Source organism: Theobroma cacao, chromosome 9, assembly GCF_000208745.1.
Source record: "Theobroma cacao cultivar B97-61/B2 chromosome 9, Criollo_cocoa_genome_V2, whole genome shotgun sequence".
Taxonomy (NCBI): Eukaryota; Viridiplantae; Streptophyta; class Magnoliopsida; order Malvales; family Malvaceae; genus Theobroma; species Theobroma cacao.
The window spans coordinates 5,643,590-5,656,955 of record NC_030858.1 but is presented as its reverse complement, the minus strand read 5'-3'; the positions used below and the strand labels follow the sequence as shown (position 1 = coordinate 5,656,955).

The 13,366-nt window shown below is 38.0% G+C and overlaps 2 protein-coding genes across 2 annotated transcripts; both read right to left on the bottom strand.

The window, feature by feature from the left end:
• Positions 74–7,335, bottom strand: LOC18588573 (protein tesmin/TSO1-like CXC 5). Its single transcript, XM_007013065.2, is given in 9 exon segments — positions 74–654; positions 657–908; positions 1,501–1,920; positions 2,573–2,667; positions 2,743–2,846; positions 3,123–3,482; positions 3,948–4,125; positions 5,699–5,803; positions 6,612–7,335. Coding segments are annotated over 9 exon segments (1,860 nt in total). The 5' UTR covers positions 6,914–7,335; the 3' UTR covers positions 74–610.
• LOC18588572 (transcription initiation factor TFIID subunit 15) lies at positions 8,306–13,048 on the bottom strand. The gene is made up of 3 exons (XM_007013064.2): positions 12,711–13,048; positions 9,827–10,130; positions 8,306–9,365 (listed from the first exon to the last, which is right to left on the bottom strand). The coding sequence occupies exons 1-3, from the start codon at positions 12,913–12,915 to the stop codon at positions 8,753–8,755; spliced, it is 1,122 nt and encodes a 373-aa protein (XP_007013126.1). The 5' UTR covers positions 12,916–13,048; the 3' UTR covers positions 8,306–8,752.

Genomic DNA, 13,366 nt, shown 5'->3' with positions numbered 1-13,366 from the left:
AAGAGGCATAATCCAATTGTCTGTTTGAAGAGGAAAGAGCAAATACCGAACCGACTTGAGGACCATGCAGCCATGATATAGCAAAGAGAGCGAAAATTTTTCATTTCAAGAAGAATAATATACATATAAACAATGAGGGCATTAATTGTTGAGGCAACTCCATGCTATAAAAAAAATCCCTCAAAAAATATGGATGGGCAAGTAGCACCCGATACAAGACAACTAATTTCCACGTGTTCTTTGACCATCACTCACCAATTAAGCACCTAATCGGCTTTCCCTTGGTCGGAAACTCTAAGCTACATACTCCATGAAAAATTATAAAATTGCTCTTTGTTTTTGCTAAAAATAGGAGTAGATTAATGAAATTCCTAGCATCTAACAACAGAAGCTATGGTGGTCATTAGCATGTAGCCTATATGGTACCGTGCAATTTACACTGGTATGAGCTCAAGCTATTGTTGAGACAGAAAACTGATCAATATTATCAATAATGGGAGAAATTAATCAGAGCTCTGGTCAATTCCAAGAATGATGCCCACAATCACCTCGATATTGCATCAGAACTGAATGTGGAGTGATCAGTGGTATAGTGCAGAGAACTGCAGTATCATACCTTGGGACAATTGTCAGCATTTGGGATCTTTACATCTGCTTTTCAGCTTTTGTTTTAGCATCCCCATTTTCAGGAAGGGATGGAACTCTAGGGAGATCATTATTAGCAGTGGTGACCACCGCAGCAGCCATCTGAGATGTCTTGACTGTAAGTGGACTGACAGTTTTCGCAACTCCATTGGTAATGGATCCCTGTCGATTCCCAGCCTCAGTTCTGACAATTTCAGTTCCATTGCTGAGTGGGCCTCTTTGACTACCTATCTCTGTTCTAGCTAATGATGAACACTGCGTTTCTGTGATTGAAACAGAGCAGCATTGTCAATTCCCAATAGTTTTATGCATGGAAAAGATAATACACCATAAGATAGAAGTATATAAATTGAACAAGTGCACTCTGCCAATTTACAGAAAGCAATTTACTTCAGCACTCCACGATCAGAAATTTGCACCTAGCCTAAAAAATATAGCAATCACAACATAGGATATGTAAATCTCAGCGGGCTGATTGTGCTGATGCAAACTTCTTCCATGATAGACAACCCATCAACCATGAACCATGTTTTACATATACCATCATAAAACTACTATGCCAAAAAAATAAAATTACGTAAAGTTAATTCAAATATCAGTGAAACAATATTATCTTAACTTTCTAAAGTCCAACATATCCCCTTTATTTTATTTTTTTTTTCATATCCCCTTACTTTACACATCCATAAACTGAATATTGGGTTGATAAACTGGTTCTTTCCTAGTTATTGAGGAAGTTTTTCATTGACTGTGCTCTGCAAAGATGGTTTCATCATTTGAAACAATCTTCATTTTCATGAGCACAATATAATTAGTTGTGAATGAAATTTTCAGAAAAGGAAGAGGGAAACTTGCCCTTTATGTCTCCAAAAGTGATAAGCCTATTGAGACAATCTCGGAACTTTGTCAGAACAATTCTTTCCTGCTCTGCATAAATCTCTGTCATGCCCTGTCCATAAGGCAATTGAGAAGATGTGCTGCAGCCATGGCCCATGATCCCATTAGGAGAAGCAGCTGCCATGAACATTGTATCTTGTTCATCACACATCAATGCCAAAGTTCCTGGTGACATAGGTCTTCCCTTTGGCATATCAGCACCATCTGAGCTGGAATCCTCAGGGCCAGCTTTATCAGCCTGGTTTGCACTTGAGCAATCGTCAGCCGTGGTTTTCTCAGCATCAGAATCCTTCTGGCTTTGCAGCCTGTCTTGAGTGGATGATGCAAGGGAAGTTTCTGTCTGATCTTCTGCCCGTTTTTCGGTTAAACTTCTCTGATCTGAATGCATATAGAAATTGAAGGAAGATCCATTAGATGAAAAAGTGGCACAATAATCACCTTCTTCTAACTGACTCAAAAGTTAATTGCAAAACAAATTTACAGCTGACATACACGGGGAATGTCCTACTATTAGTTCTTACAAGTACTCACTAAGGCCAGCATGCAAAGAAGTCAAAAGAAAATATTTATGGAACCAACATCAATATTGTTATTAAAACAGTTTTAACACAGCATGTGTTCACAAAGGAAGTCTCCAACTTTAAATCCGGATAGTATGTTTTTATTTGAAACAAAAGTTGTAACATTAATTACTCATCACATGAAAGACAACGTACCATTAATGTTTTTACATACATGTACTAGCAGAATAATCAAATAAACCAGCATCATACAAATTTTTTTCTATTAGATAATGACATATCAGTAGACAAAAACAGCTAGAGATGAATAAAACTGCAAAGCAAGTATAAGCTGAACATCATACATGATAACATTCACACTGTTTTCCAAAGAACAAGCACAAGTAACCATATCCATGCTTACTCATGCAAACGCATGAATAAAGCAGAGAAGTATGTCAGACATTAGCCATTGCAAAGGTAGCCTGTAGTCCAGCGGTTTAAATTGTTTTACATGCATTCCCATTTACCTGCAAGTGTCTTTGCAGCTTCTCCAGATAAAACTACCAAAACAGAGCAAAGCTCCCTCAGGTCCTGCTTTTGAATGATGTCTGCTAACAGAGACCTTCCACCAAAATGCACAAGTTAGTTCATGAACATGCAGACTACAAATATCTTTCCATCAAGACACTCCATTTACCTATATGTGAATTTTGATGGGCCTACTGCAGCAGTTGCACCAGCACGAGAAACTGGCATGGAAGACAAGGAAGAGGACGGTGCAGAAGCTCTGATATGATTTGCCTGATTAACATATAAAATTAGTAGCAAATATAAGTTCTACAAGCATAAACTAGTAATGATGAGAAAGTTTTATGGTGACAAATGAAGAACAAATCAAATGTTAAGCAACAGCAAAAGAAAGAGAATGTAAAAGTTTAATTCACTAGCTGAGTAAACATTCTTTTCTTTTTTAAGCAAAACGAGTATTACCTTAAGACAAAGTAAAGTATAATTGAAATAAGATTCACAATGTTTCTCAAAATACAAATGTTAATACATATGCAAAGACCTGTTTACCTGAGGAAACTGTCCAAGCCTGTGAACAGATGGATCCTTGGCAGTTGAGCCAAAGAACAGTTCTTGACCTTTTCTCTTTTTAGATACTGGAAGGGATGCATAACCAGAGGATCCAATAGCTCCAGTTATGGCAGCATTTGCTGCCTGCTGAATATATGCCATGTTGTTGGCATGGTCTCCATGAAATAGAGCCTGTCTCTCTTCACTTCCCTCAAAATTCTTGCAGTCCATACATTTGCAGTTTTCAGAGCAAAGAATGTTGGCTTGGAAACACTCACAGTACTTTTTAAGGCACCCGGATTTCTTGCAGTGGCATCCTTTGTTGTGCTTTCCCAACATTAAACCTTCCCCAGCCTCTTCCTAAAAATAATTCAAAACTAGACCATAAGAGAACACTAATTGTAGTAAGCAAAACCAAATCACAAAGGCATCTGCGCTATACTTTGAATTTTACATTTTGCAATCAATACCCAGGCTCTTTTTTCAAAAGATCAATTTCCAATAGCCCAACCAGATAGAATTCAGAGAAGAGGATATTAACTATGTGCTAAAATCAAATGGTTATACATTTCAACAGAAGAATATCATTTTAAAAGATTCTGAATATTTCAACAGTCCCATCGATGAGTAAAGGCAACAAAACCTGTGACCCCAGCTAGACATTTTATGAGACCCATGAATATTAGTATCTCCACAGATAAAAATTAACTAGTAAATTTTTTGGCTGTTGTTGAATCTATATTGTGCAAATCTGTAAGGTAAATTTGTATTTTATACATGTGAAAGAAAAACTAAAACAAAAAAAATCAGGTTTGACCCACATACTCTGCAATCCCGAGCACCATGAGGGCTGCTAGCAATTTTTGGCCTGAATGCGTTTGGATTACGCTCCAAAGTTGCTTCAACAGCATCTCGCCTTGCAGCTTCATTCTCAACATTGTTATAACAATTAACACAGTTGCACCCATCACAATATATTCCAGATGCAAAGCACTCACAGTACCTGATCAAGGCATTGCATTAGTAACTTTATTTTATAACATCGAACAAGTTGATTATAGCTCACATACAAAAATGGCTTAATCACATTATATGAATGGAAAAATCAAGGTAAAAAAATAGTATCTAAAATGCCAAGGCATGCTGCCTAATGCTACCTATAAAAGTCATAAATCTATCTTCATCTATTTCCTCTCATGCACACTTCTCAACAGATGAAACATACAAGAACTGTGAATCTTATCAGTGTGCTGGAGCACATCTATACATCTATAATCAAGATCCTAAGCTAGAAAACCATTTTAGATAACATATAGCGAAGAGGGTAGAGATTAAGTAGACTGAAAGGTTAGCTTAAGGAAATTTTTTAACAGAAGCATCTGTTATTGAAGCATGCCTAGGGTTTTGGCACAATTGGATGGAGAATGAAGTGCATTTTTGAAAACTGAAGGCATAGTCCTCCTATTTCTGCAATTAGTACAGTTCCTCTTATTTCTGCAATTAGTACAGAAGGAAATATTCCTACACCTTGCACTAATTACATTTCAAGGCTGCTTGGGCCAAACCAATCTAAATTTGGAAAAGGTTTGGAAAGGTGATGCAGAACAAACTTATAAGCTAGGAATTACCACTTATCAGCCTGAAAAAAAAAGGCAAGATTGAATTCAGCTAGGGGCTAATGATAAAAAAATTAATGTTTGCGAGACATATTTCTAAGAACTATGCATTAACTATATCAGTGCAAAATATAGAAAAGAATATTTACTTGATTGTTGCTGATTAGTTCTAGTCTTCTTTCCATTAAAACATAGATAGATATAAACACTACACCAAATAGGAAATAATAAACTTCCCTATTTATGGCATAATATTTCCTTCTATTATCCAACTCAACTTTTCAGGTTTTTTCTCTTAATAGTCTCCAAAGTCATTTGACATTTCTTTCCCTAAAAAATTTGAAAGAAGAAGACAAATCAAATAACAAAATTTAAGGTAATCAGATCAGGGACATTGTTAAAGTACCACGATAAGTTAGGCCCAAAAAATCCTAAATGATTATGGTCACAAGACAAAACCTTAATCTTTCTAGCTAACCAAATCTGCTGTTTCTCCATAATCATTATGCAAGTAATGATTAAATGGATCAATACATACAGATGGTCACCTCACCATGCACAGAGAGGAGAGGTGGTGGACAGAAGCTGCAGATGAGTGTGATCTATCATCTTTCCAAAAAGAAATATCTGATTTCTGCAAAATGATACACTAAAAGATACTAGCTACAACCTAAATAGTTTATTTGCCCTGCCCATTTCATGAACCCTAAAGTTGCACATAAGGAACAAAGCTGATTTCTTATCTTGCACAAAAAAGAGATTGCATGTCTTTGTGAATACAAAATCTATGATCACATGGCACAAGGAACCCAATGTAGAACAGTTTGTAAGAAATATACCACTAGAGCCAACAGGTAGAATAGTTACAACAGCTGTTCAAGAAGATATCAAGAGCAAAGCAGCATTGAATCACGGAAGAAGAACTCATTAATCTCAAAAAAGGATATATAATGCACTTACAGTTTCAGACACCGAGAATGTTTACAGTTACACTGCTTCTGCTTCTTTGGAGTACCATCTTTTAGTTCATTTGGTCTTGGTTTTGCTTTTGGAGATTCTGGTTTTCTGAAGAGAGCAAGAAAGAAAGAAAGAAAAAGAATAGAGTTAGAGTAAAGGTAACTAAATTCCATATAAAAATTTTCAAACAATGACAGATTGTAAAGTAATCCAGCAGTTCTTGAAGTTTGAAGCATTGACTCCTGCAGTGTTTAAACAATTAACTTCAAGTTTTGAGTGAATATCTTCAATAAATGCAACACATATCTGAGAAGATCAGCATTAATAATTACAACAAGAATTCCATCTGCATTTTTTAAGATTAATAATCATCAGAGATAGAAAGGGAAAAGCAATGCCAAACACATCCTCAGTAGAGATGCAAGAAGCTATATATGGTGACTGATAAAGCTCAAACAAAACCAAAGTCCCTACAAAGCAACTGATTCATGCCTTCATTCCAAAACAATGTTTACAGAAGAAATTAAAGCAAAACAATTAATTTAGAAGAGAAAAAGGATGCAAAAGTACCAATTAACCTCCAAGAGATCAATTCCCAGAAAAAAAAAAAAAAAACCCAAATTCTTCTTATCAGAAGCAAGAATCACTCAACCTTTATAAAACATAGTTATTAAAAAAAATAATCAGAGTTTGATTCAAAATCATTGAAACTAAAGAATTAATTTTGAAGCGTGTGAAAGTAAAATGTTAATCAGGACAGGGAAGACCGTAACCCCAGACTTCCTAACTATATACACTCCCAAAAAGGGGAAAAAAATTAATTTTTCTAAAATAAAAAATTAATGCACAGAGCAAACACCAAAAAGATAACAAACTAAAAGAAAAAAAATCACAAATTGAGATTGCAAAAACTCACACAACCCTCGATGATGCCGTAGTAAGAGGAGGAGGTTGCGTGGCGGCCACAGGGGTGGTCGCTACCACCGGCGGCTTTATCTGTTGCTGTTGATGTTGCTGAGTAACAGCAGCCGCCGCAGCCGTAGCTATCCCTTGTGTGGATTGCGGGTGTTCCGGCAAAACTACACCTCCAGAAGAAACCCCGCCAAAACCGGCCGTGAAATCAAGCTGCCTTGCTAGTTTCTTCGCCGGAAAATCCGCCGTATCCGATTGCACCTTTTTTGGCGGGAAGTCACCTCCTTCTCCTTCTCCTTCCCCCATCCAATTCCAACTCCCTTAAATTTCAAAAAAGTTTAATCAAATTCCAATATTTTTCCAATTCCCCCACAGAGCCACAGCTGAAAATCGACCAAATAATCTCACAAATTGCCTTGAATCAACTCAAATTCACCCACTTTTAGATCCCAATCTCAATCTACAATCTCAAAAACCTCAAATTACAAAATATCCGCGATTTCTCCAAGCTCGAGATTTCCACCAAAAAGTGCCAAAATATCGAGAAGATTTTGATTCCGATCGATGCATAGAGTGGTAAAAACTAAAGAACTTTAGAGAGAAAGAAAGGACTAGGGTTTTTATAGCAATGATTTGGTAAAAAAAAAAACGAAGGGAGAGAGGCAAAGAGGGGGCCTTTTTTATTTCTTGTTGGTGTCCTTCTCTTCTTCTTCTTCTTCTGCTTCGTTCCTCCTCCCTCTCTCTTGCTAAGTTTTGAAATTTCAATTTTTTTGTGTTTATTGAAGGGTGAGATTCGCGTGGGTTTTAGATCCGACGGTTCATATCGAAAGAATTGATCTGACGGGTGAAATTCATAGGAGTGAGTGTGGTGAGTTGGTAATCGTTGGATCTGATTAATCGCAACCTTTCCACAAAAGCTGTGCGGGTTAAAACTTAAAAGGGTGTGAGTGAGGGGAGATTGTAAAGTGAGATTGCGACTATGGAGTGGGAGTTGTTCACCATTGTGGTTGTGACACGTGGAGGATACGTTTGGGGAGATTATCTTTTGACGTTTGGCGTGATGGGATTGGGTGATAGGATTGGAGGAAGATATGTAAAAAAAACCGAGGGAACATTTCCAAGATTCGGCTCCGTTAAAAGGTGAAAATAAAAATAAAAATAAAATTGGCGCTAAAAGGGCTTAGACGTTTGCTGACTCGGACGGTTAAAAGTACTAGTCCCAGTGAAAACCAAGATTCAAGAACCAGGCAAATGCTTGAGTTACGTCTGGCCAAAAATAAAACAATGAGGGATTTTACGAGAGTGAAGTGTGAACGTGGAACAAATGCTTGAATTATGTAGTATTGCAATCATTTTTCTGGTTTCACAAAAGGTATTGCTTGTTTGATTTAGTAAATGTGTGCACTAATAACCAGTGGTAGCATTAAATGCTTTTCTTCTGTTTTATTTTTGCTGACTAACAATAATTAAATAAAATGAATTATAGAATTTGATTATGGAAATAATTTGAAATTTTTTGATAATACAGGAAAAAATATAACTGCAACTGCACAAAAGGCCCTTGATCGAGTCCGAGATACACTAGAATATACATGAACGCAGATCTTTATCTTATCTTATACTACTAAGATATAAAAAGCAGTTAATATAGAAACCTCAAGACGGATTCAGCAGAGTGAAATTCAGAACAAAAAGGGGTAGGAACACTAGTCAAAGCTCCATTAATTCATGTTGTACTGTGGTCAAAGTCTACGCCTTACAAAGATCGTAAAGAATCGTCAGACGGTGAGAGTGAAAGACATAGATGATAGCATTTGTTCCAATGATTTTGCGTCAACCAAGTCAAGTTGCAACGTAGGGTCTGGGCAAGAAAGAAAGCGCAGCCTCCTACCTCCTGCATTTTAAATAGACTACACTGCTAACAGTAGTTTCTTCTTTTAAGTCAACAAAAACAATACTGAATAACGAGACCCACAAGAGAATGCATCAATCCTCAAGTCTCACAAATTTACCAAATGTCTTGGGGGAAATGGAAATAATAAACAAAGCACTGACTATTTAAGTCCTAGCAGTCCCCTTAACACTTCCCTCAATTTACAGAAAACACAAGCTCCATGTAAACCAATACTAAAAATTCTACCCTTGCTAATATGCATCTCCCATTCGGTCTCGTCCCACACCACGTCGATCCTCTCGTCCTCGTTCCAAGTACATATCGCGACGATATTCTTTTGGTGGAGGAGCACCCCTGACTGGTGATCTGCTCCTCTCTCTCACATCACGTGGCCATCTTCCTCGGGGAGGGAGCTGTGGAGGTGGTGGAGGTGGAGATGGTGGACGCCTTTCATACCCTTTCCTTTCATTGAAGAAGTTCTCTCTTCCCCGATCCCGATGTCCCCAATCCATTGGCATTGGCCTGTCAAATCTATTTCTCCCCCTGTAGTCATCATCTAGAAAATCCAGCCGATCTCTACGCATGCTATGATCAGAAAACCTGCCTTCATGCCTCGGAGGTGGTGGACCACCAGCTCCAAACTCTCTGGGGCCCTCCCTAGCCCAACCACGAGGAGGAGATCTAAAGCCATTCATATTCCTCCCAGGCGGTGATAGATCCATGGGAGAGCCAGGAAAGCGCCTGGGAGGAGCATGTGAAGGTGGAGGACCAGGATAGCCTCCACGAGGACTTCCCACAGGTGCATATCGAAATCTCCTGCAGTTGTTACAGTATTCTCTCCTTGCAAAGTTTAAGTTTCTACATCTGAGACATGGCAAGGACATAAAGTAAAATGGCAATGTCAGATGCTTCAAAGTTGTAAATGTATAAAGGTGCGTTTAGCATCACAGGAACCCCCTTTTTGCCCCAGTTGCCACTGGAGTCCCACCGCACTGTGCTGTGGTGCCAAACAGCACTTAAGAAAAGGCAATAAACAGAAAATAGAATCTGTCATCTGTGCTAGGAAAGCAGAACAAAACTTTAAAAAGTTGAGATTTATAACTCTTTCTAATTAACATATGTTCATCCATCAACATAAAATTACACAATCTAGGTTTCTTCTCAATTTTGAAGGACAAGGATCAGCACAAGAGTGCCTCAATTGATATAAAATTAATAAACAGGGAAAAAAGAATGTGTTAAAAAAAATGCAACACAAGAAGCATAAAAATATTTAAAAGAGGAAAACTAGAAACAAAATTCACATCATGAAGGTTATAACTTACAAAGGATCTGGGCAGACCCAGTCTCCTTCCCTTGGACGCACATTAGGATTATTTCTAGTCATGCCTTCACCTCTGAAGGGTCCAGGACCATATCCAGGCCCATCAAAACCTCTGCCGAGTGGCCTGCCACCACCCGGTCCTCGATTATAAGGAGGTGAAGAGTCTCGATATCTACCAGGATCCCTCCCATTACCAAAATCACGGCTTCGTGATGGGCCACCTGAGCGATCAAAATTGGAACCATAACGGTGATCTGCATCCCTACGACGTACAGGGGAACTAGAACCTGCACGAATTCTATATCCTGGAAAAAAGCCAATAATGCCTATAGATAAGCAAAATCCAATTACATAAGGGAAATATAATGGAATATGATGTATTTATGATGTCGGAATCCATATGGCCAATGAAATGTCCAAATGACCAATAAAATAAAGTTTGCCAGGACAGTTACCACTGATCAAGATCTCCTCATCATGGGTATGGAAAGAAAAATCCAGAATAGAAGGGAATACTTATTTCAAACGTTAACTGTCCTTGTAACTTTTGAAACACAACATTTTACCAGTACATAAGCGGAGGCAACGAGCAAATCTAAACCATGAGTATTACCAGTACCCAATGCACGTTAGAACAGCTCACAGTCCTCAGGGAAGAAATGAGATCGAGTTTTCCTAGATCGCCAAACCCATCTATCTTGTAACTTTACATGCTTAAAGATGGATTATCAACCTAAAAATATGTACTATCAACCCCAAAATCATAAATCTGGAGCAACCACATTTGAAGTATCAGGGAGGTAGAAGTAGGAAAAGAACAGCATCCACTTCTGCAGCATGTAGATAATAAAATGTACATACACCTAATACAAGACAGTCCAAGACAAAAACCTTTAACCACCACAATTCAAACCAAAAACTGTCGTCCAAATTGCCTTATTCTGAGCAACGAAGCAAAACTAAGCGGAGTAAACCACCAAATAATATCCACCCATGTGGAAATAGATTAAACCAGTAAGTCAACAGCTACCAAATGGTCTGCTTTTCTGAATAGCTGGTCTCAGCACACTGTTTGAAAAGGTTCCACCAAGCACCCAAAACATGACTTGCAAGCAAACAACATTAAGAGTTACCACCCAAACCTGAGTTTACTATCCCTATACACAACCTGGTGGGTAGAAAGTAGAAACCAGCAGGGCTTCTTCAATCCCAAGGAGCAATGCATCATTCACTGACCACTTTTTATATATGCTTATATCTCCAGTAACTTTCTCCACCAGCTTAACTACTCAATTAAACACAAATAACAAAACACGCAAGACGCCTTGAGAAGATAGAATTTAATGCATGAAGGAAATGCCACAATATCCCAAGCACTTGTAAAGACTACTACTAACCACAAGAAATTATTATTCTAGAGCCATCTAAACAAAACCTAGTTATCCATCCTAGAGAAAAAAGAAAAAATAAAATAAAATAAAAACCATAAGCAAACCAAGTAAAACTCCACCCCAAACGCTCCATTGCCGGTTACCAGATACTCCACCATCAAGCACTTCCATAAATTAACAAAACTAACAAAAGTCTAAGAGAGCAGAGCTCCATTCCCACCAAAAAATTTAGTTATCATGGTCCAATACTGTCTTCCATTAATACATACACCGAAGCCCTCAAACACACTAGTTTTTCCAGCCAATAGACCAACCTTACCATTGAGCATACCCAAAACTTTGATGTTGTCAGTATTCTGATTCCCAGACCATGCTTTGCAACGATCTTGAAACACTTAACCACAAACTTCTTAAATTGACATTTAAAATTAGCATTTCAAATTATATATGATATTCTATCGAACCCAACCCCATAGTCACTATCTTCAAACTCTTGCCCAAGCTGACACAAGTGATAATAGCTTCAAAACCGAGATGCAATAGCTTGTCTTTAGTGATCAGCACCACAAGTTCATTCATCATACCCAACACAAATAGATGGCATTTGGCACAAAACATTAACCCCTTTAACACAAAAAAACAATAAACCCCAACAATGATCCAAGATTGCACTCACACCAACATGCCTTCGTCAAGACCCAAGTTCTTGCAGGCAACATTCACAGCTGTAACACACAACAGGAAAATTTATTCGCAACTCGATACTCCATAAGGGTATTAGATCCACATGCTCGACATGCAACATAAGGAAGAGATAACAGGTTGTAAAAACCCATCTGTTATGTAATTAGTACATAGTCATTGAACAAAATACAATGTAATTAGTACATTTATGTATAACCATCTGTCATGCTTATGTCAGATTCAGATATGTCATATAGCATCATGGTAAGAGGACTATTGAAACAACACAAACAGGACAGATTAAAGGACATTGCAATACAAACATAAACAAGGCCCTTTGTATGACCTATTTGTCACAAAGATGTATTCATACGAAGTACAAAATAAACTGCAATTATGCTGTTTCCCTCACAGCTGAGTTTCCTCTCTCAGGAACATTAATCATACAGGCGCCCCTAAATTCACTCAGTAACCTATCAATCATATACAAACTCCTAAAAAGCACAAATCGTGCATAAATCCGCTGGAAATGTAAATTGGCATTAAATTAAAGTCATTTAAATTCACCAATGCCTTCTATAAAGCTGCAAACTCAATCACACAGTAAATTGCCCATTTCACTTTAGATTCCAAATCCTACTTCGATCTAGGGTTTCAAATCACATGATTCGTTGTACTTTCAATTAAAGCAATGCCGCAAAAGTAACTTGACTCTACACTGTCAGTACATTAATAAAAATATTGAAACAAAATCAAACAATAAACAAAGAATTGATTAATAAATTAAGAAAGAAAGAAAGAAAAACGAACCAGGTTCATCGTTGTATCGATCAGAGCGAGAATAAGGAGGCGGCTCACGACGGACCTCTCCAGGCTCGTAATCGCTACCACCACCACGGCCTCCTCCTCCACCACCACCGCCATCAGCTCCGTCGCTGGCCGAAGGCCGCACAACGAGGCTGCTAAGGAGCGGCTGGTGATGCGACAGCTTTTGGTCCTTGTCTCTAGACCCCATTGCTCTGTCTTTTTCCTTCCCTTTGTGTGGGAGCGCTTGTCTGACACCAGATCGCGCAGAGATTTCGGATACCGCGGTGCTGGTGGGGTATATCAACCCTAGCGCCACGTATTTGGTTTTTGGCCGTGAATTTACGTGAGCGGCGGTTCTTTTTTTGAATTTTGCAAAAGAATCCAAAGAGTGGTTCGTTTTGCCCCCGATGTTTCCTTTTGTTTTGGAAATAGCCCCCGATTCTTCTTAATTTTATACTTTATTCCTCAATTTTTCCCGTTTAATACATATAATTCCTTTTAATTGACATAACAGTAAAGTTTTCGTAAAAATTTTAGATGCTCTCTTTTACTTCCACGAACTAAACTAAAATAATCTTCTTATGTTACAGAATTACATTTTTTGTCTCCTTTATATTATCTTCTTAGCATGTTTCTAAAAATATATATTGTCTTCTTGA